General features: G+C 41.5%; 1 protein-coding gene across 4 annotated transcripts in view; it reads left to right on the top strand.

Moving 5' to 3' along the window:
* Positions 1-27,789, top strand: part of TRPC7 (transient receptor potential cation channel subfamily C member 7) — a 142,095-nt gene that overhangs the window by 73,318 nt on the left and 40,988 nt on the right. For 2 of the 4 annotated variants that reach the window (XM_017854191.1, XM_017854189.1), the window contains 2 exons: positions 5,279-5,443; positions 13,953-14,169. In XM_017854191.1, the coding sequence (XP_017709680.1) occupies positions 5,279-5,443; positions 13,953-14,169 (382 nt within the window). The remainder of the gene's footprint in view (positions 1-5,278; positions 5,444-13,952; positions 14,170-27,789) is intronic. The other 2 variants (XM_017854192.1, XM_017854190.1) reach the window with 1 other exon arrangement.

Here is a 27,789-nt window from a genome sequence, read left to right as displayed (position 1 = left end):
ACTAGGCTGGAGGGCAGTGGCGCGATCTCAGCTGAGTGCAACCACCACCTCCCAGGTTCAAGCAATTCTCCTGCCTCAGCCCCCCAAGTAGCTGGGACTACAGGCGCCTACCCCCACGCCCATCTAATTGCTGTATTTTTAGTAGAGATGGAGTTTCACCATGTTGGCCAGGCTGGTCTTGCATTCCTGACCTCAGGTGATCCACCCACCTCGGCCTCCCAAAGGGGAAGTAGGGTCATGAAGGCTGCTGAGGCATTAAACCAGAGAGGAGCAAGATGGACCTTCTTTGAACATAGACGGGGGTGGCTACATATGCCATGTCTGGGAACAGCATGTAGAGCAGCGTGGCTATATGGTAAGGCTCAGGAAGGGGAGGAGTTGAAAATAATCCAAGAAAATTTGCTGGACATGGCTTCCATTTCTTTGATTTCAGGTTAGGGCATAGCCTCGGGTAGGGTGGAGAGAGTTGCTGCCAGGTATGGAGGGTGGCCTCTTTGTGACACTGTGAAAGGGTAGAGGCAGTCATTTGGAGCCAGCCAGAAGCTGACTCAGCCTTCCATGGGACTCTGGCCATGAAAACATAACCAGACTGGAAACCCAGTCACATCAGCACCCTCTGAGCTCTCTACTCTGAGAGGACTTCTGGTGAGTGCAGGAAAATGCTTCTACCTCCAGAAAGCCCTGCCACAGCTCCTGCCTTCGCACCTGCACTCAGGAAATGGCTTGCCTCCAGCTCTGGAAGAAGTCCAGGCACCCTGAAACTGAGACACAGGCTAGTTCATTAAGGACTTTCTTCACCAAAAAATCATTCTCTAGTCAGAGAGATGCTGCTGAGTCACAGGCACAGTCCTCAGAGCAACCCAACAATTAAGGACATTTGTGTAAGTAATCTCTGTTGGTCTAGAAAATTGGAGGTTTGCTTAAAGAGAGGTGGCAGACAGTTTTTTTGGGTCCTGCTATCCCTGGGATACAGGAACAGAGAGCTGTCTTTGAGAATAATGGAGCAAGATACCTAACGTAATAGTTGATATTGAATATCCATGGGAATGAAGAGCCTGCAGAGAGGCCCATCTCCTTTTGCTACCCAGTAGACTTCCAGAAAGGCTCAGTCAGCAACTGCTGGCAGAACCCCCAGCTGTAGAAATAACCAAGAAGCATTCCAGAGTTAGCTGGGATCAGGGGTGCACAAGTGGAAGAGGAGTCAGGGGATGGTAGAATCGAGTGTCAGACATCTATAGAGGCATCCAAATAGAATCTCCCAGCAATGAAGGAGCTATATGACAGATGCTCAGGTGATCAAAAAATGGGAAATTTTGAAGGCAGTGCTGCAGAAAGGTGAGTGGGGTGGTGTGCCTAGGCAGAGTGTATGAAATAACCCCAAGTTGTAGCCCAAAATCCCCTTGAGCTTAGTTCCAACCCCTCCCCCTCTCCTTGGTTCATTTCTTGGGGCTCATTTCTCCAGATGATGCTGTGAATTTTTTCCTGGTTCATCTCTTTAAAATCCTAGCTCAACTGCCTTTGGGAATTAAGGAAGCTGTTGTTGTTTCTTAATATCCTGGCACTTCTACAGTGAAAATAAATTCAGCAGTCATGAATTCAATCATTTATCTGTTCACCGTGTCTCCTAGCAAGCCACTTTCAGCCTCTGGTACCCACATGCCTCTTCCAGATGTGGTGGCATGCAGAAGTGCAGGGAGTCGGCCACCTCACAGGGGCAATGAGAAAGGAAGGCAATTTTGGTCCTGTGGATGGCACCAGATTTGCAATCTGAAAGCAGAGAACTCTGGCCATGCCATTTACTCAAACAGTGCCCATTCATGAACAACATGCTAACGACCACAGGAGCCCTCCAGGAGGAGTTTTCTCTCCAGCAGGGGATCATGTAGAACTATAAGTACAATGAAAGGGAGTGACTAAGAATTACTTGAAAGAAAAGAAAGAAAGACTGTCACCTGAGTGGGGCTGAGTCAGCCTTTTGATTACAGAAAATTCTGTCTCAGTGTCCCCTCCTATCTCTCCCTGCAGGTCCACTCCTCTCCAGACCCTCCCTCACCCAGCTCCTTGGACAGTCCATCTCAGTTACAAATGTAGTTTGATTTATTTTCTCTTAAGAGCCTTCTCAGCCCCATGTGAACTCCTTCGCATATTCTCGGCTCCAGCCATTACAAACTGCCTACTACCATGAATGTGAATCATGTCGCTGGGAAAATCTAGGCAGCCACATCAGTTCTTCCCTTGAAGAATTCTCCTACAAGTGTGCCATGCTCTAGGCAGGAATGGCCTAGGCATAGCTCTTGGTGGCATCCATCCTTTGATCATTCCATCCTTTTGTGAGCAAGATGCCAAAGAAAAAAAGCCCAAGACAACACCAGTTTTCTGAGTTCCTATTCTATTGTAGCTATAAGCTTTTCTTCCATCAGTTGCTCTCTGACTATGCTTTTGAAAATCCCAGTCACACCCCGAGTTCTTCCTGCCTTTGTTCCTTAGCTGTGTGCCCTTTTGGGTAGAGTTTTCTTTGTGTCCTGTTGGTGTGCTTCATTTGCTACTCTCATCCCCCTTGGGTCAGGGATGATATTTTTTCATGCTTCAAAATCACAGGGGAAAAAAATCTTTTGATACACATTGAACTGTCTTTGAAGGGCTGCCACAGGTACAGAACGGTACCCAGATAGAGGTAAACAGCAATTTGGGCTTCAACCATCCACAGCTGTTATCTTATTATATCATAAAGTCTACCTACAAACAAATAGCATGTCTGAAGCTAGGTTGCTTTATTATAGAGTGATAAATGCAGCTGTGGAAATTAGCAAAGGTCCAATCAGAGGAAGACAGAGCCCCAAGAGACCCCTCTGTTTTAACTGGGACCACTGTCTTCCTCTGAGGCAATCAAGGGAGACTGGGGAATGGTCGCCACTGTGTTCTCTCTCAGAGCTTCTGCTCTTCTGGCCTTCTGCCCAATCTGTGGTGCTGACCTGTCTGCCAAGAAGCAGCAGCAGAAGCATGGGACAGGCTCTCCCAGATACCGACAAGGAGCACATGATGGGGATTGCGACAGGTGTCCTCCCCAGGCAGCTGTAGTGCAGGGAGCCATAGGGTGAGTCAAATACTCATCCTCTATTTCACAGCATGTGTCATGCCTTCTAATCAGACTATGAGTTTCTGCAAAGCAGGGCCATTTCAGTATCCACAGAAGGCTGGCAGTTGAAAAACAAAAGTGACTGCACCCCATGCTCACCCACCACTCCCTCTCAGACTGTGCTATGACTAGACCCCGAGAATTACAGAAATGTCTGTGTGACTTTCCATTGCCTGCTCCTCTTCATTGTGAGCCAGAAAGGGCCCAGGATGTCTTATTATCTGCATCTTCGGGGTTCCTCCCTGGGCTGAGGATAATCCATGGCTATTCTTGGAGAGAAAGCATAGCAGTAATGCCACAAAGAAAAGCCAGTAATGCTACAAAGAAAAGCCTCACTTGCATCTAATATTTCAAGTAATGGTATTGTCAGGGGCTGTAGGGTCAAAGAAACCTTTGATAGTGTCCTCAAAGATTGTGTGGCTGTTACTGTGAGTTACTGTGAGTTCACAGAAATGGGAAACATGTTGTCCCTTACATTGTGAATTTTAAAATAGCTCTATTTATATTGTTCTTGTAATGAAAAGGGAATGCTTCACATTTCCCAGGAATCGTTGTATATGTCCCCTTAATACTCAGGGAGGCAAATGAGATGAAAATCAGCACATGACGTTCCAGGGTACTCAGTTGATAAGTCATCCCTTTGAAAAATGCCCAGTCTATCTTCTCTAGTCCATAGTGCCCAGCCATGCTCTGGCAGCACATGGGTATCCTGAGTGGGGCCAAAGGGCAGACCTGTCAAAAGCAAACAAAGGCTTCCTCCTGTCATGGGGCAAAAATAAGCTAACAAGTATATTTTTTCAAAAGTAAATTTTATTCCCATAAATTTTGCTTAAATATTGCCTATTACCAGTTTCCAGTTGACCCTGACTCAACTAAACAAATGGCCAATCAGCAACTACTATTTGCAGAAAAGGGATGTTCTGGTGGCAACAACTAAAGCCAATATGCTGGATCAAGCAGAAAACAAAACATTTTGTCTGTGAATATAAAAGTGTCTCACGGACCACATGGGTAGAGGGGAGCTGGGCCCTAAAGAGGTCAAACACTAGTTCAGCCTCTTTCTGTACACCATTCTTTTTCTGTTTTCAACAGACTTGTTTTGCTACTTAGTCCACAAAGTGGAATATAGCTGCCCAGACTGTCCAAGGTGACATGATAACTCTGTATTAAATAAATAGACTGCCTCTCTTAATATAGTCCCAAACACCCAGGAGAGAAAACTTGATGGGCCCAGTTTAGGTCAGGGTTCCACTCCTAGTCCAATTAGCTGAATCCAGGGGTGAGGGCAGGACATGGCCACACAATAAAAAAGGGTCACAAGAGGTCTGTCTTGTAACCTAGGCATTAGGGCAGAACAGTTCCAAGGGAGAGAAGTGGTGTTAAGAAGGGTGCCTGATGTTCCAGAAGGAAGCTACTCCGTGGAGGATCCGATGTAGCGATGCTCCATCATGCCACAAAAAAACTGGATTTAAGCCCAACACCACTGGGATCCAGTGAGAAAATACTGAGGAGTTTTAACACATCCTCTGGAAACACTGTAAGCATTTTTTGTTAGACTACATAGGAAAAGAGAGGGGATTTTTTTTTTTTTTTTTTTTACAATATCATTTAATCCTCCAAGATAATGTGATAAACTCTGTTTTGCAGATAAGAATATTAAAGCTCAGAGAGGTTAAATAACTGTCCCAAGGTCACCCAGCTAGTAGGGGGTAGAACAAAATTCACATCCATGTCTGACTCCAAAACCCCATTCATGCTCCATCCATTCCTCTGTGTTCCTTCCCAAGTGAACTCTGCCCAGAGATAAGTCTCCCTTGGTCAGCTGAACAGCCTGAATTGAAGACAAGCATGTACCCAAAAGCCGACTTTCATTTTCTGTGCCTGAGACTTTTCTAGACCCAGTTTGCAAAGTGTGAATTCAGCCAGTCTTGCAAGGACTCTGGCCACAGCACAAAGTTCTTCAGCATCCCCAAGTCAGAAGGCCCCCTTCCTACGCCGCACCCCCACCCACTGCAGGTTCCTCAACCACCCCTAGGTGGAGCATTTCAGCCCCCAGCCACTCCTAGGTTGTATACTGTTCAAGTGCTATCGATGCCATTTTCCTGTTTGCGTTTTGTTTTTGTTTTTGTTTTGTTTTTACAGTTCGTTGCTCATCCTAACTGTCAGCAGCAATTGCTTACCATGTGGTATGAAAATCTCTCAGGCTTACGTCAACAGTCTATCGCTGTGAAATTCCTGGCTGTCTTTGGAGTCTCCATAGGCCTCCCTTTTCTCGCCATAGCCTATTGGATTGCTCCGTGCAGCAAGGTACAGACTGCTTAAGGTGCATGTCGTTTGCGGTTATTTCTTCTCTCTTCTTAGCATGATCTGAAGTCCATTTTATTCAAATTAGCAGTTGATTTTTTCCCATATTTAAAGAAAATATTCCTGAGATGCCCAGTGAAAGTAGGAAACCACATAAAAGGAAAAATGTTAAGATGTGCTTTTTTAAATCTTTTTTTTTTCAAAGAGAGAGAGGAGCGATAAAATTTTAAACATGAGAGGCATAATTTGAAAGGATCAATAACAGAATTGAGAATAAAGATACTTTTCTTCTTCTAATTATGCAATGTCCTAAGCATGTCCTCCAAACCCACAGTATAATAATTGTAATCATGGTAATAGTAATAGCCAACATTTGAGTAGTTTCTCTTCTCTAAGCCCTTTTCATGGACTATCTCATTTCACAGTCTCAATTACATTGTGACATGTATGCTTTATGAAGTAGGTCCAGAAAACAGAAATGACTAGTAGGCTGGGAATCAAACACAGCTCATGCTGGGGCACTACACATCCACTGCAAACATCTTCCTAGTTTCCCTGGCCCCTTTGATGAGGTTCTGGCTCACATGGACAGCTAATTAGATTGCAAGAAGGAAAAAGGCAAAGGAAAGAGAAGAGCTCAAAAGGAGTGTTATTTCCCTGAGGGGGAGGGTCCAGTGCCCACCAGTGATAGGAGTGGAACCTGCAGGGGCCAAGCTGCCCTACTGCCCACTCCACCATCCCCACATCCCAGTCACATGGGTCAAAGCCACAGAAAGTACCAGCACTTCAGCTTCGGGGGAGAGTCAGTGCTTTTAAGACCAAACCATGCAGACATTTTGAAGTATGTTTCATGGGTTTAAGATTGTCACTAAAGGTTCCAAAGCTGCATTTACCTAGTGATACATTTAAAAAGGAATGAAGCTTAGGTAATCAACATTCAGTAGGAGAAATATGACTGCAGGGAGATTAGTTCCACAGGCAATTTGGTCAGGTAATGTGGTTAATAAAACTGTCACCAGTGAACCGACCCTCTTGTCAACTCCACTTAGGAGTAACTCATACCAGAATGACAGCTGTGAGACTTTGGGGCTGCTGGTGAGGCCACCTAACCAGACAATCAATGAACTGACTGCCTCAGAGTAGGTGCAGGGTCTCAGAGAGAGGTCAAGCCCCAAATCCTTCTTCTGGAGAGTAGTATTAAAAATGGAAGCCCTCTTACTGAACTTCTACAGTATTCAACCTTACATCCATTGAGGATTTTGCTTCTATGGCATTCTATCATGCCAGGAACTTTCAGATCAGAATTTCCCAAATAATATACATGTAGGTAAAGGCAATTTTTTCTCTCCTTCATTATGAGCTGAAAAAACACAGTGGGTGAAAAAACTAACCAGATTTAAAGCTGGCTTGAAGCTGGTCATGGGTTTTAAGCACAGTCTGTATTGTAAGCTGCCTTCACCCAGAGCCCCAGTGAGTAGAGACATTTAACTTCACTCTCTCTGAACCCCAAAACAAATTCTAGGCTGTTCGATCATTAAAATAACAGCAACTTTGTGGAGAAAGTGCTGCCAATCCTCACTTTTGCTGCAAAGCTAAATGTGACAGTTTCCAGGAACCTGGGACTAGCCAACAGGAGCAAACTGGTTTGCCTCTGACTGCCTAGTGGCCTGGGAAAAGACTCAGAAAGAGACAATGTGCCACTTGCTGACTAAATTGTTTGGAATTCTGGTAGCTCTGAGAAGAATCTTGGTACACACTCAGATGTGATCCCATTAAAGTGTGTGGTTGCAGAGAGGAATTTCTAGAATTTCTTGGGCCTAGTAAATCCAGGAAGCTAATAGTACCTGGGATGTAGGGGTCAGACCTATAGCAGTCTTCTGGAACACTCTGGAGGAAACAGTTGCAAGGAAGTTTGACCCATAACGTGGGTTTCCTCACCTCTGTTTAGATACTCATTTGATTGACATTTGGTGCCCCCAGAAGTTCCAATAAGACTAAAAAAGAAAGAAACTCAGGATAAACATGAGCTGATCATTAAGCCACTTGTCACTTATATGTACTTTCTAGATTCCAAGTCTGAGCTCAATGCAGTAGAGGGCATGTCGATAACTGAGTCTGTGGCGTGAGATGACTCTTGGTGGCACTGCTCATTACAAGCAAAGATTCCCTCATTAAAGAGCTGTTGAACTTGCTCTGAGGCAGCCAAAGGACAGATAAAACAGTCAAGATATTTTTAGTCTTTCCTTTCACCATTTAGAAAGAAATTTTTTCAACTTTGGCAGAGATATTACTGGGAATTACAAAGAGGTCACATCTGCCATGTGACAAAACCAGCTCCTCTAAGGGTTCCTGATGCCGAGAAACACCATGTCTCCCAAAAGGAGGGCAATGGCGAAGTCTGTTAATGGGCTGGCAGCCCTCCTCCTGAGGGGTCACTGTCTTTACATCTGTCTATATCTGTAATTCCAGGAAAAGGACAATGTCATTTCAGAGATCTCATGTTCTAATGACATTATTATACCTCTTTCTAAAAACTTAGACCTTGATATTATTTTATAAATGTATTCATAAAATGTCACTTGCAAACTTCATCAACTAACTAATGCCCATCAAATTCTAGTAAATGTTGAGATTTCTGTTTCCCGCCCAATGGTGCATTTACTTCCTAATAGTTGCTGCCCTCATTTAGAGACTATTAGGAACATCAAAATTACTTGATTAGTCAGCCATAATGACTGCATCATTTCTTTCCTATTGAATTATCAAGGCTGTCAATTCTATTTTTATATTAAGTTCCTGAGGGTCCCTAAGAAAGACAGTTAAATAAGGAAATCACAAGGCGAAAGGTGTCAACAGAAGTTCAGCTTACTAATATGTTGGTTGAAGAGGATAACCAAGTCACAGATGGCTACATATAATGATAAATGCAGGCCTGGAGCATGGGACAGGTTTATCTGGGTCAAGAGAAAGAACAGTGATTCTGTTTATCATTTCTCATTGTCATCACCAACTTAGTTGAGCTCAGGCAGCCCACTGGGAGAGCAGTGAATTCTAATCCTCATGGATGCACGGCAGTTAGGTCTCTGTTTGCCTAGAGAGTTCTTTATTCTCTCAACAAGGGATCCAGTATCAAAGGGTCTTTATAGCTGCCTAAGCTGTTTCCATCCTTTGCTATCCTATTCTGATTTGTAATTTAGATTGTCTGCCTCTTAAGATCTCCGAGCCAAAAGAATAAATAACAGTCATCTTCAAAGGTTCAAACAGTGTCTCTATGTGATGTGGCAGACACCAGCATCATGAGAATGCTGAGGAACTGCACCAGTTTTAATTATAACAGGGAAAGAGAAGCTGACCTCATCTATTACGTGTTAACCATAGCTGTTCAAGTATCCTCAAAATTTGCCCCAGCACTCAGGCAGGAGGAACTGTAAACAACTTTAGAATCCAGCCTTATGTCTTTGCAGTGTGCAATCTAACAGTCCTTACAGCCATAATCCTTGCTTGGAGAAATATAAACTTGTTACCCTCTCTCCATCATCCCAAACACAAACATCTAGTAAGGAAAGCATGAGTGAGCGGGCGGCTTTGAAAGATCTCTGTTTTGCCTTACCAAAGCTGAAATGGCTTGAAAGGGGTCCTCAAACCATGTGGTTCAGGGGCCAACCAGAAGAGTATAGCAACTCCAGCGATCTCTGTTTCTCCACATTTATCTCTACCAGAGAGCTACACTCGATTAAAGAAAATCACAACACAATTTTTGAAGCATAGCCATGGAGGGGAAATTTGTGTCAGGAAATGCAGCATTGGTGCTCTTACATCACTAATGCTTCTATTCCCAAGTCCAAAAGGCTAGTCCAGTACCTGTCACCCTGCTGAGATAGGATTAAAGAGTGCTGGAAGCTGATCACTTTCAGACTTAGCCCAGATTGAGCCCTGCAACATTTCTCCCCATCTCTCCATCTATTTCCTACCACAGTTTTTAGCCTGTGTCTCTCCACACTGGAAAATCAGCAACTTTGAAGGGAAGATCCGACTCTTACAGCTTGTTTTATCTTTATCACCTCCAGTGCCCAGCATCGTGTTGCACATAGATAGCGCAACAGGCTATCTATAAGAGATATCCCAAACAGGCTCGTGGCATAAACACATAAGGACTCAGTGTGGGTCCACCTTTGTGTCAAGTTTCTTTTAAGATTCCTCTTAGGAGAATGTCCTGAGACCCTCCAGTGCCATATATTGAGTACTTCCCATACACCAGGCACTGCACTAACTGCTTTGTGTGTATTAAATCATTCATTGCTTACATTGACCCTATGCAGTTGGCACTACTTTTATGCCCATTTTATAGAAGAAGAAACTGAAACACTAAGGGATTAAATAACTTGTTTTTAAAAATATATATGAAGCTGTGGTTTAAACCTAGAGTCTCTGGCTCCAGAGATCTGCCCTTAACCGCTGCATGCAAATGCACATGCCCGTTACACTAGCACCATTACAACCTTCAACGCCTAATGTAGACATCTTAGCTGCTGACTAACTGACCTTGAAATGGACTTGATTTAGATCTTAAAAGTTGGTAGGACGTTTTAGAAAGAAGTGAAAACAACCAGATGACAAACTCTGTCCCTTCCTTTACTTTCATTGGAGTCCTACTTTGTAAATCCCTCTTCAGCCTCCAGGACAAAGTGTGGATTCACATTGTAATGTGTGGAGAAATACCAAGTCTTTACAATGTGTAGATTGACATTGTAATGTGAGAACACTGATTACAGGCACCCAGTAAACACCATCACTATCCCACCCCATCATAAAAGGGAAAAATCCTGAGCCCTATGTTAGACATTTTGAATAAGAGTTTCAGGGGGAGCATCTTAAGGAATCTGCCTCTAATTTAACCAGGATCTCGCTAACATTTGAGAATCACCCAACATTAAAGCTGTGTATGATTCTTTTGGGAACAATTAATCCAAGTTTACTTTCACTCAGTTTCTAACTTGTAAACCAGGCCCTTGCTTAAGACCATGGCACCCAGTAGAAAGTGAGGGTGGCATTTGGTGAAGGAGTCTGTCATAAAAGACTAGGAAGATGCTGGAAACCCTGTCTGAGTGATGTACCACAATCACAGCCACAGGCCTGTGTTGTTGGGATGTGAGGATTCACACATCCAGGTCCCACTTAGGTGCTTACACTTGTGGGGGCTGAGAGCCCAGTGGCATGGAACACAGACTTGGTGCTGACCAGTAAACACAGGTGCCCACCCCGGGGGTCCATGAAGGCAGTTTGTTTAGAGGCGATACAAGGGCACTATTCAGTTGCTTTGACATTCATATATTTCTCAGAGCCAAAGAATAGTGGCCAGGAAGCTTGGGGTGAGCCAGAGACTTCAGTTCTACAAGCTTTTATTTCCTGACGTGTTCTCAGCTCATAAGGTCCTAGTAATGACTGAACTGCTTTAGACCACATTTTTGGGCTTCTCAGTTCTGCACTCCAGGCACAGTGGGCTAAGGCCCACATTTTCATCTCTTTTTACACCTAATGCTAGTACCTGACCCAGCTTTAACAATTCTGCAGTTAAGAGCTGCTGGCATGTATTGGTTGACTTTTCTCCTTTCTTTTGGCTCATCTGGTGGCCTTGCAAATGGAGGAAATTTTCCCCAAAGGTAATTTACTTCAAAAATTATCTGTGTGAGTCAAATAGGGAATTTTACAAATAAAGAAAAAGGAAACCATTGAAATGACTGGATCTCATTTGACCTTTATCAAAGTTTTACCAGATAAAAAGATGCATTCAAACCCAGAAATATAGGAAAAGAACATCAATTCCCAACCTCACTTTTCCTCCCTATGACCTAGATCAAGTGGGAACTGAGCCCAGGGTAACTTTCCATCAAATCACCAAAAGACATTATCAGGACTTTTTATTATGGTTTATAGTAAATATAATTTTTACAGATTCATCTTCTTCTAGAAGATAACAGCTTGAAGGAGGTAACAAAGAGAATATTAAATTCCTTAAACCAGTCTTCTGGGGAAACCCAAAGCCAGCTTGGGTGCAGTTACATACAAATTCCAGCAATCAAGTGCCTCAACTGGGTGAGAAGTTGGAGAGGTATACCCCATAACCTCATCCAGATGATCACTGAATATACTAGGTAAAGCCCACAGATAAAGGATGGGGAAAACTGACCCCTTAAGAGTTGTGTCTGTCTCAGAGTTCCCCAGCTTTTTCCAGAGATCCCCAGCTTTTCCAGAGTTCCCCAGCTTTTCCAGAGTTCCCCAGCTTTTTCCAGAGTTCCCCAGCTTTTTCTAATACTCTTGAAACCTTGCTGGGATACACAAGACCTGGTATCCCATGCCCTCTCTTCAGTCTCCCCTCTCCTCACGCTCTATTCTCATCCCTGCAGTCATTCTCCACCTCCCCTCGCTTCTCATCAGCAGCTCAGTCAGGACACAGTGACAAGAAACAATGTGATGACTACCTAAGGCTGTCTCCTGGATACGCCAAAACATCCCAAAGTCCTGGTTGGGAAATGGGGCTCCAAGATGCTAACACCATTTGCTAAAATGCCAGAAACTTCAAACTAGCTATTTAATATCATATAAATCAAAAAGAGACATGGTTTAATTCAGTTTTGTACTGAATTTATATAAAATGTTGTATTTGTCCTTACATTTAATCTCTGCATTCTATAACTAGTACATCTGTCTATTGCCAAAAATAATCTAAAGTCCCTATTTTTGTAAATAATAAACAGTATACAGAAATGTTATTGTAAAATACTTGTGGGAATATTGTCAGATAAACATCTTTTTTTTTGAAACGGAGTCTCGCTCTGTCGCCCAGGCTGGAGTGCAGTGGCGCGATCTTGGCTCACTACAAGCTCCGCCTTCCGGGTTCACGCCATTCTCCTGCCTCAGCCTCCCAAGTAGCTGGGACTACAGGCGCCCGCCACCTCGCCCGGCTAATTTTTTGTATTTTCAGTAGAGACGCGGTTTCACCGTGGTCTCAATCTCCTGACCTCGTGATCCGCCCACCTCGGCCCCCCAAAGTGCTGGGATTACAGGCGTGAGCGACCGCGCCCGGCCAACATCTCTTTACATTTCTGAAGTTATTCCTAGTGTCATATGACAATATGCAGATGAATTCTAACACAAGCAGGGATTCCTAATGTTTGAATATTTTTTAAAATCCAGATTTTTAAAAAGATAAAAACTAATACTTTAATAAATGGGTTCTATAGCATCAGAATCATAATAATGTTATGCTAATAACTGCAATAATTAAAGTGGATGATTAACATACTGAAGCACAATAAAAGAACATTATCAAGTCATCTCATTTATAAATGTTGTGTTGAACATAGTCACAACTGGGAAAATTCTACTTAGAGAAACCCCTGTAACTGATCTTCTGTTGAACCAATAGTCTATCTCCTGGGTAACATTTCACTCTAGGACTGCTGAATGAGGCAGAATGTGAAAGTCAAGTAATCAGTCACTGGTTATAATTGAGTATCTACCTTGGAAAAGAAACTGAGCTTCAGAAAAGATGTTCCTCTTTGCTCTTATGATCGTACCTGGATGAGGGGTAGGATTTGGTGCTTAGATGAGGGCAATGAGCTGGAAAAGTCCCAACTGAGTTCATTAACAAGAGGTTGGCAAGTACTCAATGTGCAGCCCTCAAGTCGATTCCAAAGATCCAAGTGGCCTTTGGATGGGGTGCCATGAGATACAGAAGATGTGACTAGTATTTGCTCCTTAATAGGGCATCTTTTGGACCATTTCCAGCTTGTGACATTTCAGGCACTAGGCCAAAAGGAAAACTTCAATGAATTTTAGAATACTATCATAGAGGCTATGTTCTATAAAGATGCTGCAATGAAATTCAAATTTTTTAAAGCAGGGAGAAAAAAAGTCCTCTATGTCTGGAAATGAAATAATCCTTGAGTTAAAAATGAAATAAAAATATAATGTATAAAATACTGTAACTGAATGTCAATGAAAATGCTACAAGTGAAAATTTAGGAGAAGGCAGCTAAAGCAGTACCTAGTGAGAAATGTATAGCTTTAAATAAATGTATCAACATACAAGAAAGGTTGAGAACAAATACTCTAAGAATGAAGCCCAAGTGAGTAGATTAAACAAAAACTGAGCATACTCAAAGTGCATTTTTTAAAATTGTGAACTTTATGCAGATATTATTTTTTCATATTTATGCAGTTGGAGGTATCAGTGCAATCAGATGTAACATGGTGATTGTCAGGTGTGTTCTATCAATTCTCTTAGCCCCTCCCACTAAGTCTTCTAAATAGGAAAATATTGACAAAGTAAGTTTGGTCAAGCAGCATCTCACATAAAAGTTCAAGAAAAAATGTTATATGGGTTCAGTTAGCAGTTTCTGTCCAAGACGAAGGATTCTCTGGTTATACCTTGGTGAAAGCGATGTTTTAAAGAAAGACCTGCATCCACCTAGAGCCAGTTTAACATGTCTTGCACATGTTTTCTTTCCAGCTAGGACGAACCCTGAGGAGCCCTTTCATGAAGTTTGTAGCTCATGCAGTTTCTTTTACAATCTTCTTGGGATTATTAGTTGTGAATGCATCTGACCGATTTGAAGGTGTTAAAACCCTGCCAAATGAAACCTTCACAGACTACCCAAAACAAATCTTCAGAGTGAAAACCACACAGTTCTCCTGGACAGAAATGCTCATTATGAAGTGGGTCTTAGGTAAGCAAGTCACTCTACTTTTATTCTCTCCTTGCTAATTATAGTAGGCCATTATTAAACTCTGACTTCTGAACTTCTTCCTCCCCTCTTCAGTGTACTCTTGATAGACAAAATGGTGAGTAGATTACCAACAAGAAAGTCATAGTCATCTTCTGTCTTTAAGATACACAGACCTGTATACAAACTCCAGTTTTGAAAGGAAATGTTTGGGGGGACGGGGGGCGGGGGGCAGAAATTTTTTAAGTACATACATTGAACATTCATTATACATATATTGAAAGTAGTTTCATTGGAAAACATATTATTTTGATCATTTAAACATAGTCCATCGGTAATCTTAAGAAAACAAGTTCAGATTTTTAAAGGGCATAAAATTGCATAGCTTAAAAGATATTTCTGTTATCACTAAATATTGGTATATAGTAGAACTGTGATAATAAATATACATCTAAAAATTTACAGGAGTAACATTTTCTTATTATTTGTGTAAGCGGGTGTACTAAAAGCTATGAAATTCCTCTTGTAGTGGTATTTTATGCTGCCATGGTGTGCCACTGGAGCTGCCAAGGAAATTGTTCCCAATTTCCTCATTGATTAACTAAGAAAGCCTGTCTTTTACCCAGTTTATGAGAACCATTACTAGAAGGAATAATCAAAATAAAATAAAACTGGCAGTGACTAAAATTGAATGTGGCAAAATGTGTTATAGATTTTTGTAACAATGAGAGCTGCAAAATCGGTTGATTAAAAAAAATCAGTCTTAGTAGGAAAAAATTAAAAATTGCAAAAACTAAAATCAGTGACTCTGTATATAAACCTTATCAATAAATTTTAAGATTTACATCAAAAATACGTGAATTTGATGGGAATATTTTAAGTAAAACAAGCAAAACAGAAGATAAAAAAAGACAAAAAATCAATATCAAGATTTGACCAAATAATTCCATTGGCTTAATGGTGTTCACCTCAGATTTTGCTTTCTGGACAAAAATTTAATATTGGTATAATTTTCATTATGTTTATATTCACAATGAGTCAAAATGTATTCAGGGTCAATGTGTCTGTGCCATCAATCAACAAAATCACAATAGAACAAACACTTGAAAAGGTAACCTAGCATATGGCCTGTGCTAATTAAATAATATAGCCCAAGAGTGCTACAAGAGTAGAACTACTAGAGACTATCCTATGGATGCCTAAGCTGAGACCAGTTGGAAAAATGGTCTCTAAGTTGGATTTCTAAATAGGCAAAGGAAGATGAGATTAACAGTTTTATCCAAAGGGCATAGGAAGGACAACCCACCAGTCTTTCCAGGGACTTTATAAAACCAGCAACCCAGCCGGGCACAGTGGCTCACACCTGTAATCCCAGCACTTTGGAAGGCCGAGGGAGGCGGATCACAAAGTCAGGAGTTCGAAATCAACCTGATCAACACGGTGAAACCCCGCTTCTACTAAAAATAAAAAATTTAGCCAGGCATGGTGGTGTGCACCTGTAATCCCAGCTATTCAGGAGGCTAAGGCAGGAGAATCTCTTGAACCTGGAAGGCGGAGGTTTCAATGAGCCAAGATTGCGCCACTGTACTCCAGCCTGGGCGACGGAGCAAGACTCTGTCTAAAATTAAAAAAAATAAATAAAAATAAAAAACCAGCAACCCTGTGACCAAAGGCTCATTTAGTAGAGTCACTGACACTAAAGTTGTGAAGGGACATTAAAGTATGTTACAGAGTGAGTTCTGTGGCCTTGCCTTCACAATTCAGAATCTGTCCCAGTTCTCCCTAGTACATATGCCGTTGTTTAACTAAATTGAGCATTTTAACACTAGACACTTAGAAAAAATCTCACATGTTGGATTTATGAATAAAATTTAAAGTATTTACAGCACCAATCACCCACCCACCCCATTTTCCCACTGGGACCCCAGGTAGAAGACTCTGGTAAATGCAACCGTACTTTCCTTTGAACAGGTGTAGCTACTGTTAATGGAACCTCTTGAACGAGGACTTCCTCCTGAGTCCTCACATTTCTCTTCCTGGGTGTCAGAGCATTATTCCAATAAGAGGGATGTGTCTCTAGCTATAGGATCCCCAACTTGTATAGCTTAGTCCCTGCTTCTGATGCTCAGAGCAGAGTTCAAGACTGTTAAATCAGAAGTGCTATAGAGGAAAGAACTTATTTCTCATTGGCCTCTTTCCAGAAGGAAGATTCTAATTACTTTTTCTTTCCTAGAGAATATTTTCAAATTTTTATTACAAATAATTTTAAGGAAATGCAAAACATCAAGAGAAGAGCATAATGAATTCCATGGATCTATCTCCCATGTTCAACAGTTACCAATTCATGGCCAATCTTTGCTCCATCTATACTTCCCCCATCTCCCTTCTCTCTAACCTTGAATTATTTAGAAACAAACCCCAGTTATCATAAATTTATTCTGTAAACATTTTTGTGTACATCACTGAAATGTAACTTTTTTTCCTTTTATTAATTTTTTTTCTTTCTGTGCTTCACAGTCGCTGATGTTTTTTTCCTGTGGTTTTTGTGATTTTAATTCCAATCAGTGGGTTTTTCATTTCTGATATTATATTTTTCAATTATTAAAATCTTACTTGGTTCTCTTTTATATCTCCCATTTCCTTCCTCATCATTTTTGCATTTTCCTTTAAATCCTTGAACATATTTACAGTAACTGTTTTGAAGTCTTGACTCCTAACTCCACCATCTCTGTCATTCCTGGGTTGATTTCTATTGACTAATATTGCTACCTAATTATGGATGACCTTTTCCTGCATCTTGAAATGTCTGGTAATTTTTTGTTGAATGATGGGCACTCTGCATGTTATGATTGTGAGCCTCTGGATTTTGTCTTCCTTCAAAGTTTTCAGCATTATTCTGACAGGCTGTTATATCACTTGTGATGAGTTTGATCCATGTAAAGCTTTCTCATAGTGGATCTGGAGAAGACTTACTGTAAAGATGATTTATCTTTGTACTACAGAGACACACTTCTGGGGTCTCTATTGAATGCTCTGGGTAATCAACAAGGAGTGTCAACTCTGGATGATCAGAGCTCAAGTATCTCCCCACTCTGGGTGAGCTCTGAAAACTGTTTGGCTTACAGCTCCTTGACAGTTGTTTGTGGAGTTTCACTCTATGAATTCATGACTTAGTTTTCAGCAAACATTCCAAAGAACCCCTATTTAAATTTGTGGTGTCTTTTGTTTGTTTAGTTTTGTTTGGTTTGTTTCTTTGCTTGCTTGTTTCTGCATACTACCCTTCTCTCTGGAGCTCTGCCACACAACATGTAATCATCTTAGCCTTCCAAAACCCAATTCTGTCTCTTCAACTCAGTGAGACTGCCTGCTACGCTTCTGGGATCCCTCTCCATGCACTACAGACTGGAATGTGCCTCCAGAAAGCAAGCTATGGTGGTCATATGGCTTGCCTCACTTGTATCCCTTTACTTAGGGATCACAGTCCCATGCTGACTATTTCCAATACCTAAAAATAGTTATTTATGTTTGCTTTTGTTTTGTTTTGTTTTGTTTTTAACCTGTTTGCTACTCCATCCAGGCTAGTAACAGAAATCAGAACACTTTTCTAAAAGAGAACCAGAAAACATTATCAAGCCTAAAAGAAAATTAATAATATCTTAGTATCTTCAAATATCCAGCCAATAATCAAATTTATTTCATTGAGAGAGGTGAGTTGAATAAATATCCACATGACTTGCTTCCCCTCCTGCTTCAAATCCCTGTTCAAATTTCACCTTATCAGAGTAGTTGAGCAGTTAAGAGCATGCCCTCTTATCCCTCTACTCTGATAAGGTGAAAAGCATTCCAGGCAGAAGGAATAGTATGTGTTTAAACCTGGATTCAGGAGCAAGCTGGACGTGTTCAAGGAACAGCAAAGAGACTAGTGTGGCTGATGTAGATGAATGAGGAGAAGAGAAGTAGAGATGAAGTCAGAGGAGGTAGCCTTTGGAGAGTTTTCAGCACAAAAGAGACATCATATGACTTCAGTTTTTAAAGGATCACTGACTGCTATATAGAGAACAGGTGACAGTGGGATACGAACAGAAGTAAGGAGACCAATTAGGAGGCCACTGCAGCAATTCAGACAGGAAGGAAATGGCCGGTTTGAGGAGGTGGCATATTGTGATTACATTTTGAAGGTAAAATCAATAACACTTACAATTGGATTGTATATGAGATGTGAGAGAAAGAGAGCAGTCAAGAACAATTCCAGGTGTTTAGTTCAAGCAATGGCACATTAGAAAGCCATTTACTAAGACAGGAAAGACCCGAGGGGGAGCAGTTTGCAGGGGGAGTAGAGATGGAAACCAAGACTTGAGTTTGAGACACATATTTAGACATTCATGTGGAAATGCCAAGTAGCAACTGAATATACATGCCTGAAGTTCACAGGGGAGAATGGGAATGAAAACATAAATTTGGACATATCAATGCATTTAAATGATATAATATCATTATAACTATGAATGTGGGCAGAGAACTGAGGACCAAGCCCCAGAGCACAACAACGTTTAAAGCATGGGAAGATGAGAAGTATCCAGCAAAGAAGGCTGAAGTAAGAGAAGAACCAAGAGAGTGCTGGCCCAGATGCCAAAGTATCTGTAGCAAGAACCAAGGACTGATGACAATGTCGAATGCTGCTAATGAGACCGGAGACCTGACCATCAGCTTCGGAAGCAAAGTCCCCGAGTAGGCAACAGGGAATGGGATTTAGTGTGGAAGTAGAGGACTTGGCCTTAGCAGGAGTGTGAACACTTCACTCGCTGTAACAGGAGAAAAGGTGGAGTTGACAGCACAGTGCAGGTAGACTGGGAGATGCAGTAGTGGGGACATGCACAAGTTATTTTCTGGTATTTTCTATTTTCTCAATTTTTTTACTCAATAAATATTTTCTAGTTATTAGGCACTATATTATATATCAGGCACCGTGTCAGGTACTAGGGAAGCAGCTATAAATAGAATTACATCAGCTTGTTCTAAATAGCGTCTGGAGCTCTTTAATTATTATAAAAATAATAATAACCTCTGAGAGACAGATTTCAGCACTGTGTTTATGAGAAGGGTCTTTGTGCTAGTGCATCCTGAGATCCAGCATGTGATCCACTCTCTGTTCAGATGTGGAAAGGTATGAGGTAGCAGTCAGGCCTCTGCTGATGAAGACTTGAATTCTGCTCCTAGGCATCCCCAGGAAGGCCTTGTATGAGCTAGAAAATCAACAGCACAGTTCTTTTCTCCCACGACATACCACATTCATAAATGAAGTACTTTGAACAGACTGATTATAAAGACACCCAAACCATTACTCCCTCTTTATCAGAAGCAACTCTAGAGTTGGAAAGAACCTCAGGACCCTAACAAGTCCAAAGTACTTTCAGGAATGGAGAGTTTGGCCACAAAGGGCTGAATGACCCTTGTCCAGGTCTCCTTGCTGCTTCCCTTCCCACCCCCATGACCTAGTCTGTTCTCAAGGTAGGAGCTAGAGTGATCCATTTAAAATGTAATTGAGTCTTCTCATTGTTTGCATCAAGACTTCAGTGGCTTCCCACTTCCCTCAGAATGACGGCCAGTGTCATTATAATGGCCTATGATGCTCTCAGCTCTCCACTCCATCTCTATGACCTCCTCTTCCACCGCTTTCCACCTCACTCACTCTGTTTCGGCCCCCTGGTCTCCCTGCCTTGCACTGCTTCTGCCTAAGAACCTTTGCCCTGGCTGTTCCCTCTGCCTGGAGAGTTCTTCCTGCATGGATCTACATGGCTCACTCCCTCACCTCCTCAGGTCTCTACTCAACATATCCTCCACAGAGTGAGGTCTTTCAACCCAAGCTATTTAAATTTGCAAGTCCTCTCACCCCTAGTGTCCTCGTAGTCCCTCTTTTTTGTTTCTCTGCATAACCATTAATGCCTCTGACAATACCATATGCTCTATTTTGTTTCCTGCCTATCTCAATTGATACTGATATTTCTGTAACCACATAGATTTGTAGCTGACTCCTTTCATCTTCTGTTTAACTGTAACCCTCTCTCCACATGGCCATCTGGTTTTCCCCATCACCTCTTTCAGTGGCCACTTGTGTTGACAATAACTTACTTCCCAATCCCCTCATCCTATGGGCATTTGGTTGTTCCTCTTCTGATTTACAGTACTATAGGAAGGCCAAACCCAGTTGGAAATGCATTCCTCCTTTCCTCCACATACTTTGTCCAGTTAACAGCAGAATTTTGAGAAAATTCTAGATTACCATTCCAGGATATTTAAGGTATGAGCAGAGAAAGTGAAAGCCACAAGGAAACTAAGAAGACAGAGCCAGAGAGGCAAAGATAACCCAGGAGAACATAATATCAAGGAAGCCAAGTGAGGAGCAAGATTGAGGAAGGAGGGACAAATTTGCTGGTAGACATGTATATCCTGGAGAGCCATCAGATGAGGAGAGGACTAAATGAACCAGTGACCATTGCTTCTTCCAGCCTGGAGAATCTCTAACATCCACACATACCATAGGAACCTGTCTTTGTTGCTTGCATTATAAGCAGTAATTCCAGGGTAACTGCAAGAATAACAAGCTTATAATAAGCTTTTCTACTGGAGATTATAGCACCAGAGATGTTCATCTGAGGACTGTATAATAATGCTAGTAGTTCCCAGAAAGCTGTCAGTGGCTTGGAGGCTAGCAAGCCTCTCCATAACGCATGTGATTTCTCCATCTAGGAGTAAATGCCCAGTATGGTAGTAAAATACATTTAAAATGCTAGATAGGAGAAGAGCTTGGGAGTGTGTCCCTTTCGCTTTGGTGGTTTTGCCTCTCTGAATGGTGGCTGGCACAAAGGTGGAGCTCAACAATGTCTGTTAAGTGGGTGAATGAGTTCCTAACCAGTGAGAGTAAGCTTGTTCCCAGTGGAGGGCAAGGCAGGAGACAGTGCAGTGCACAACAAGGCTCCTGGGCTGCCTGTGTGGCTTCGGACAACTTGCTTGCCACCTCCATAGGTGAGTTTCTTCATCTGTAAAGTGGGGATAATTACAGTAGCTATCTATCAGACTATTATGAAGACTTAGCATTTATTAATTACTTACAAAGGGCCTGGTACCTACAAGGTGCTCAATGATTGGGGGCTACTATAATTAGAAAAGAAGAAGAGGAAGAAGAGGAGGAGCTTTGTTAGAAAATTTTTGAATCTATTAATATCATCCTCTTGCCTGAAAAACAAATGAACCCTGAATATGTCTGAGGCCCACATTTGTTGCAAAGGACCTCCTATTGAGATAGTGTTTTGATGTTAGGACTTGTGGGTTCAGAGTCACTACGCATATTCTCTCTCCTATGAGTTCAAACTGGGGACCAATGGTGAGAAGTTGGCCTGAGAGGACAGAGAGACAGATGCAGTGCCCTGGGACAGTAGCCCCTGGAGGCCAGGACCATTTAAAGAAATGTGCATACTTAAGTCTCACAGGACTTTGAAGGGGGAGCCCTTCTGAATACCATCTGAGGCAGGGATAGGAGTAAACTGCCTTTTAGCTGTCAAGCTCCATCTCCATAGCCCGCAGGACATTACTCAGAACCTGCCTATAAGAAGCTACTCATTTCCCTTGAGGCTTCCTGGCACTTCCCAGCCTGTTCCCCTGCCAGGAACCCCTTCTTTATTATGTGACCTTGTTCTCTAGGCTCCAGGCAACCCTGAGTGAGGGGAATTTTGCCTGAAGGAGACTCAAGAGTGGGGAGGAGGGTGGGGGCGCATGCTTACCCCTTGAGCCTTGGTCTCTAAACACTCCTCTGATTGACATACTGGAAGCAAAAGACCATGGGACTCAGCTTGGATATAAAATGCTGAACTATCCTTGGCACTTTGGAAGCAGGGGGCTTAATTTCACTCACTGAAATACTTAATTTCACACATTTCCTTTTTCATTAAGCATTCCTGCTGTCCAAACCCTTGGGCCCATGTTACTTTTACTTATGGCCCTAGAATAATTTAAATTCATCTGGGTGATTAATATTTAAATCTAAGAAGACTCATGCAGACATTTGACCACGGAGGAAGTGATTCGCAATGCCCAATGAGAAGCTACTATATGGGTCAGAAAAGTTAGTTTTCTGAAAATAATTTGCATTTCAGATTCATAGAGCTTTTAGTACTTGAAGTTACCTCCAAACTCCAAATTCATTCATTTTAGAATATAGAATCTAAGACCCACAGCAAATCAAGGGACTTAGCCAAAGTCATACTCCTAATAAGTAGCCAAGCTAGAACTTGAACCCAGGGCTTCCTGAATTAAAGCCAATCACTCAAGTTACAGCCTGTGGCTCTCCTAGTGCCAGGCTAAAAGCAGTTCCATTCAGACATTGAGAATTTTAATTTGGGGTAGAGGAAAACAACAGACACTATTTTCTATCCATTAAAATTGATTTTAAAATCAATTTTAATAATATCTGTTGCACAGTCACAGATGAAAGCACATTTCAGTGTTAAGAAATTACTTCACTGAATTATCACAAAAATTTTGATAGGGTATACTTGAGACATAGCTTTGTTAACAAAAAAGGAGGGGGCTGGTTCTGCCCTACCATTGTAGGGTAAACATACCTGCAATGTTTTTTTAATATTTCCTATTGTGGGAATTCCAATTTGATACAAATATGCAGATTTTCATTAAATAAAGCCATGATTCTTCTCCAAACAGCTTTTTTTCTAAGGAGAAAATTACTTTTCTCCTTAGAAAAACATTTCAGGCCGGACGTGGTGGCTCACGCCTGTAATCCCAGCACTTTGAGAGGCCAAGGTGGGAGGATCACGAGGTCAGGAGTTTGAGACCAGCCTGGCCAATATGGTGAAACCCCATCTCTACTAAAAATACAAAAATTAGCCAGGCATGGTGGCATGTGCCTGTAGTCCCAGCTACTCAGGAGGCTGAGAGAGAAGAATCGCTTGAACCCAGGAGGCGGAGGTTGCAGTGAGCCGAGATCGCACCACTGCACTCCAGCCTGGGTGACAGAGCGAGAGTCTGTCTCAAAAAAAAAAAAAAAGAAAAGAAAAATATTTTAAATCCTTCTATTTCATGGGCCATTTTCAACAGAAAGGGAAATTTTCTGATTAAAATAGTCCCTGGGCATAGTCCCAGACAAGTAAAGGTGATCAGCTCATCACTCAAATGTGCCCACATGTGGGCCTGTGAGTAAGTCAGCGAGGCTCTGACCAGGGCAGAGCCCTCATTACTGTCTACTCCCAGCATTATCTATGACGCCAGGCTTTTTCAGCAGCTGGACCCTTAAAGACCACTGTATTATGTAGGCATCTGTGAGTGTGCTTGGATTAAGGTCTGGGAAAAAGAAAGGAAGAAACACAAGCAAATGGTTGGGTGGAACTGCTAGAGGACTGTTGGGTGGGCCTGCTTTGCTACAGTACAGGGTATATGAAAACTGTGGAATATCATAGGAAGGAATGACAGCCTAGCTTTGGAGTCTGGACTTTATCTTGGTATTATGAGGAATACACCACAAGTATCTGAAGAGAGAAGTGACCATATATGACCCAAACTTCATGAGGTCAGAAAATAGAGTGGAAGACTAAAAGAGCAAGATGGATCTGATGTCCACTAGAGGAGGATCTGCAGAACTGCAGTGATCCCTGGTGCCAATCAGAAGAGTCAGGGGTGCAAGAGTGGGAATACTGGGTAAGGGTACACAGTGAGGGTGGGAGGGATGGGGAGGCCAGCTTGAGGAATGTAATACTGGCACTGAAAAGACATCCACTAACCCACTAACAGTAGTCTCTCTCTATAGGGGGAATTCAGCTTTGAAGTTCTTAAGGAAAAGTAGGAAGATATTCATCTGTGAGACATATACAAGGAAACGAAGGACAAAGTTTCAGGGCTAGATGCACTTACTTGAGGTCAGAGGGAAGAATGGGAACAGCCAAAAACCTGAAAAGCTACAGCCTTTAAGGAGTGGGCAGAGTTAGAAAAGCAGCAAAGAAAGCTGAAGAGGAGCAATGGGAGGGGCAGGAGGTGCCAGGGAAAGCTGGCCATCATGTCTGATGAACACGGCTGAGAGACTGCCAAAAGAGGCTATCGGTGTTAGCCTCTAGGGAGTGTGTTCACTGAGCTGGAATTGTTTCACTCACCAACCAGCTGGTGATTCTTTTACCACGTGAATCCCTCTAAACATACAGGTTAAGTGTAGCACGGTTCCACATCAAAGCTCTCCCAGATCTGAGTAGTCACAAGACTCTTTGATGATATAAAATGTTCAAGAGTCTTTTCTACACATTAACTGATTTGAGCCCAATTTTATTTCCTGGAGAGCCGAAAGAGTATAGCGGTCAAGAACATGAACTCTAGAAGCAGACCTTCTGGGTTCAAATTCCAGATCTCCTGCCTCCTAGCAAGGCATATTACAACCATCTGAGACACTGTTTCATTAGCTGTAAAAATAGGATAATAGCAGAATGTACTTTATAGGGTTGTTGCAAAGATTTAAGATAATATATATATATACACACATGGCAGTGCCCAGAACACAGTAGGTGCTCAAATTGAAACTGAATAGTTATGTTTTTATACAGGCATACCTCAAGGATAGTGCAGGTGCAGTTTCAGACCACTACAACAAATCAACTACCCCAATAAAGAAAGTCCCAGAAATTTTTTGGTTTCCCAGTGCACAGAAAAGTTATATTTACATTATATTGTGGTATATTAAATGTGCAATAGCATCATGTCTAAAAAAAGTGCATACCATAATTTTAAAATTACTCTATTGCTAAAAAATGCTAACAATCATCTGAGCCTTCAACAAGGCATAATCTTTTTGCTGGTGGAGGATCTTGCCTCAATGTTGATGGCCACCGACTGATCAGAATGGTCATTGTTGAAGGTTAAAGTGGCCATGGCAATTTCTTAAGACAATAAAGTTTGCTGCATCAACTAACTTTTCATTTCACCAAAGATCTCTCTGTAGCATGCAATGCAGTTTAATAGCATTTGACCCAAAGTAGAACTTCTTTCAAAATTAAACTCAATACCCTCAAGCCTTGTTGCTGCTTTGTCAACTAAGTTTACAGAATATTCTAAATCCTTTGTCATCATTTTAACAATGTTCACAGCATCTTCACCAGTAGACTCTCAAGAAACCATTTTCTTTGCTCATCCATAAGAAACAATTCCTCATCCATTGAAATTTTATCATGAAATTGCAGTAATTTAGTCACATCTTAGGCCCTACTTCTAATTTGAGCTCTCTTATTTCCATCACAACTGCAGTAACTTCCTCTACTAAAGTAATGAAACCCTCAAAGTTATCCATGAAGGTCTGAATCAACTTCTTCCATTTAATGTTGATATTCTGACCTCCTACCATGATTCCCTAATGTTCTTAATGGCATCTAAAATGATAAATCCTTTCCAGTAGGTTTTCAATTAACTTTGTCCAGATCCATTAGAAGAATCATTATCTATGACAGCTGTGGCCTTATGAAATGTATTTTTTAAAATAATAAGACTTGAAAGTCAAAATTACTCCTTGATCCACGGACTGCAGAATGGATACTATGTCAACAGGCATGAATACAATGCTAACCTCCTATACATCTCGATCAGAGCTCTTAAGTGACCATGTGCATTGTCCGTGAGCAGTAATATTGTGAAAGAAATACATTTTTTTCTGAGCAGTAAGTCTCAACAGTGGGCTTAAAATATTCAGTAAACCATGATGTAAACAGATATGCTGTCATCCAGGCTTTCTTGTTTCATTTATAGAGCACAGGAAGAGGAGATTTAGCATAATTCTTCAGGGTCCTAGGATTTTTGGAATGGCACGTGAACACTGGCTTCAACTTAAAGTCACCAGCTGCAGTAGTCCCTAACAAGAGAGTCAGCCTGTCCTATGAAGCTTTGAAACCAGGCACTGATGTCCACTCTATAGCTCTGAAAGTTCTAAATGGCATCTTCTTTCAAGATAAAGCTGTTTAATCTACGTCAAAAATCTGTAGTTTACTGTAGCCACTGTTATCAATTATCTTAGCTAGATCTTTTGATAACTTGTTGCAGCTTCTACATTAGCACTTGGTGCTTCATCTTGTACTTTTATGTTATGGAGACGGCTTCTTTCCTTAAACCTTAGGAACCAGACTCTGCTAGCTTCAAACTTTTCTTGGGCAGCTTCCTCACCTCTCTCAGGCTTCACAGAATTAAAGAGAGTGAGGGTCTTCCTCTGGTTTGGGCATTGGCTTAATGGAATGCTGTAGCTGGTTTAATCAATCACTCACGAGTTCACCGGGGTAGTACTTTTAATTTCCTTCAGTAACTTGTTCTTTGCATTCAGAACTTAGCTGTTTGACACAAAAGGCCTAGCTTTTGGCATATCTCAGCTTTCAACACACATTCCTCATTAACCATAATCATTTCTAGCTTTTGATTTAAAGTGAGAAATGTACAACTCTTCCTTTCATTTAAAAGCTTAGACACCACTGTAGGATTATTAATTGGCCTAATATTAATATTGTTGAAATACTGGGAATAGGCAGGCCCGAGGGGAGGGACAGACAGGAAAATAGCAGGTCAGTGGAGCAGTCAGAACACACAAAACAGTTATTAAGTTTGCCATCTTATATGGGAGTGGTTCATGATACCTCTAATCAGTTACAATAGTAACATCAAAGATCACAAAGATCACTGGTCACAGACCAACCATAATGAATATAGTAATGAAAAGGTTTGAAATGTTGTGAGAATTACCAAAATACGACATAGAGACACAAAGTGAGCACGTTATTGGGAAAATGGCATCAATAGACTTTCCCAACACAAGGTTACCACAAACCTTTAATTTGAAAAAAAAAAAAACAGTATCTGTGAAGTACAATAAAGCAAAGTGCAATAAAAACAAGGTATGCCTGTAATTTAAAATAATTTAAATAGTAATAATTTACTAATCAGTAAATGTAAAGGTATAGACTAGCATTATTCAACAGAAATATAGGGCAAGCAACAACCATGAACTATACAGATAATTTCAAATTTTCTAAAAGCCATATTATAAAGACAGGTGAAATTAATTAACAATATACTTAACCTATCATATCCAAAATATTAATCACTGCAACATGTAACTGATGCAAAAAATTATTAATGAGATACTTTACATTCTTTTTTCATAGTAAGTGTTTGAAATCTGGTGTGTACCTTACATTTATAGCACATCTCAAACTGGACTAGACACATTTCAAGTGCTCAGTATCCATATATTACTGGTGGCTATGGTATTGGACAGTACAGGTCTAGAAGGATACTCATCAACTATTAGCTCAGGCTACCTCACAAGGATAGCTTAGAGCAGGAGTCCTCAACCCCTGGGCCGCCAACTGTTACCAGTCTGTGGCCTGTTAGGAATCGAGCTGAACAGCAGGAGGTAATGCTGGCAGCATTACTGCCTGAGCTCTGCCTCCTGTCAGATCAGCAGCAGCATTAGATTCTCATAGGAGCCTGAACCCTATTGTGAATTATGCATGTGAGGGATCTAGAATCTCATGGCTGATGATCTGAGGTGGAACAGTTTCATTTGGAAACTATCCCACCCCCCACCCCCACTCCCAC

Source organism: Rhinopithecus bieti, unplaced genomic scaffold (assembly GCF_001698545.2).
Source record: "Rhinopithecus bieti isolate Rb0 unplaced genomic scaffold, ASM169854v2 scaffold_38728, whole genome shotgun sequence".
NCBI classification, from domain to species: Eukaryota; Metazoa; Chordata; class Mammalia; order Primates; family Cercopithecidae; genus Rhinopithecus; species Rhinopithecus bieti.
This window is presented reverse-complemented; position numbering and strand designations above follow the sequence as displayed.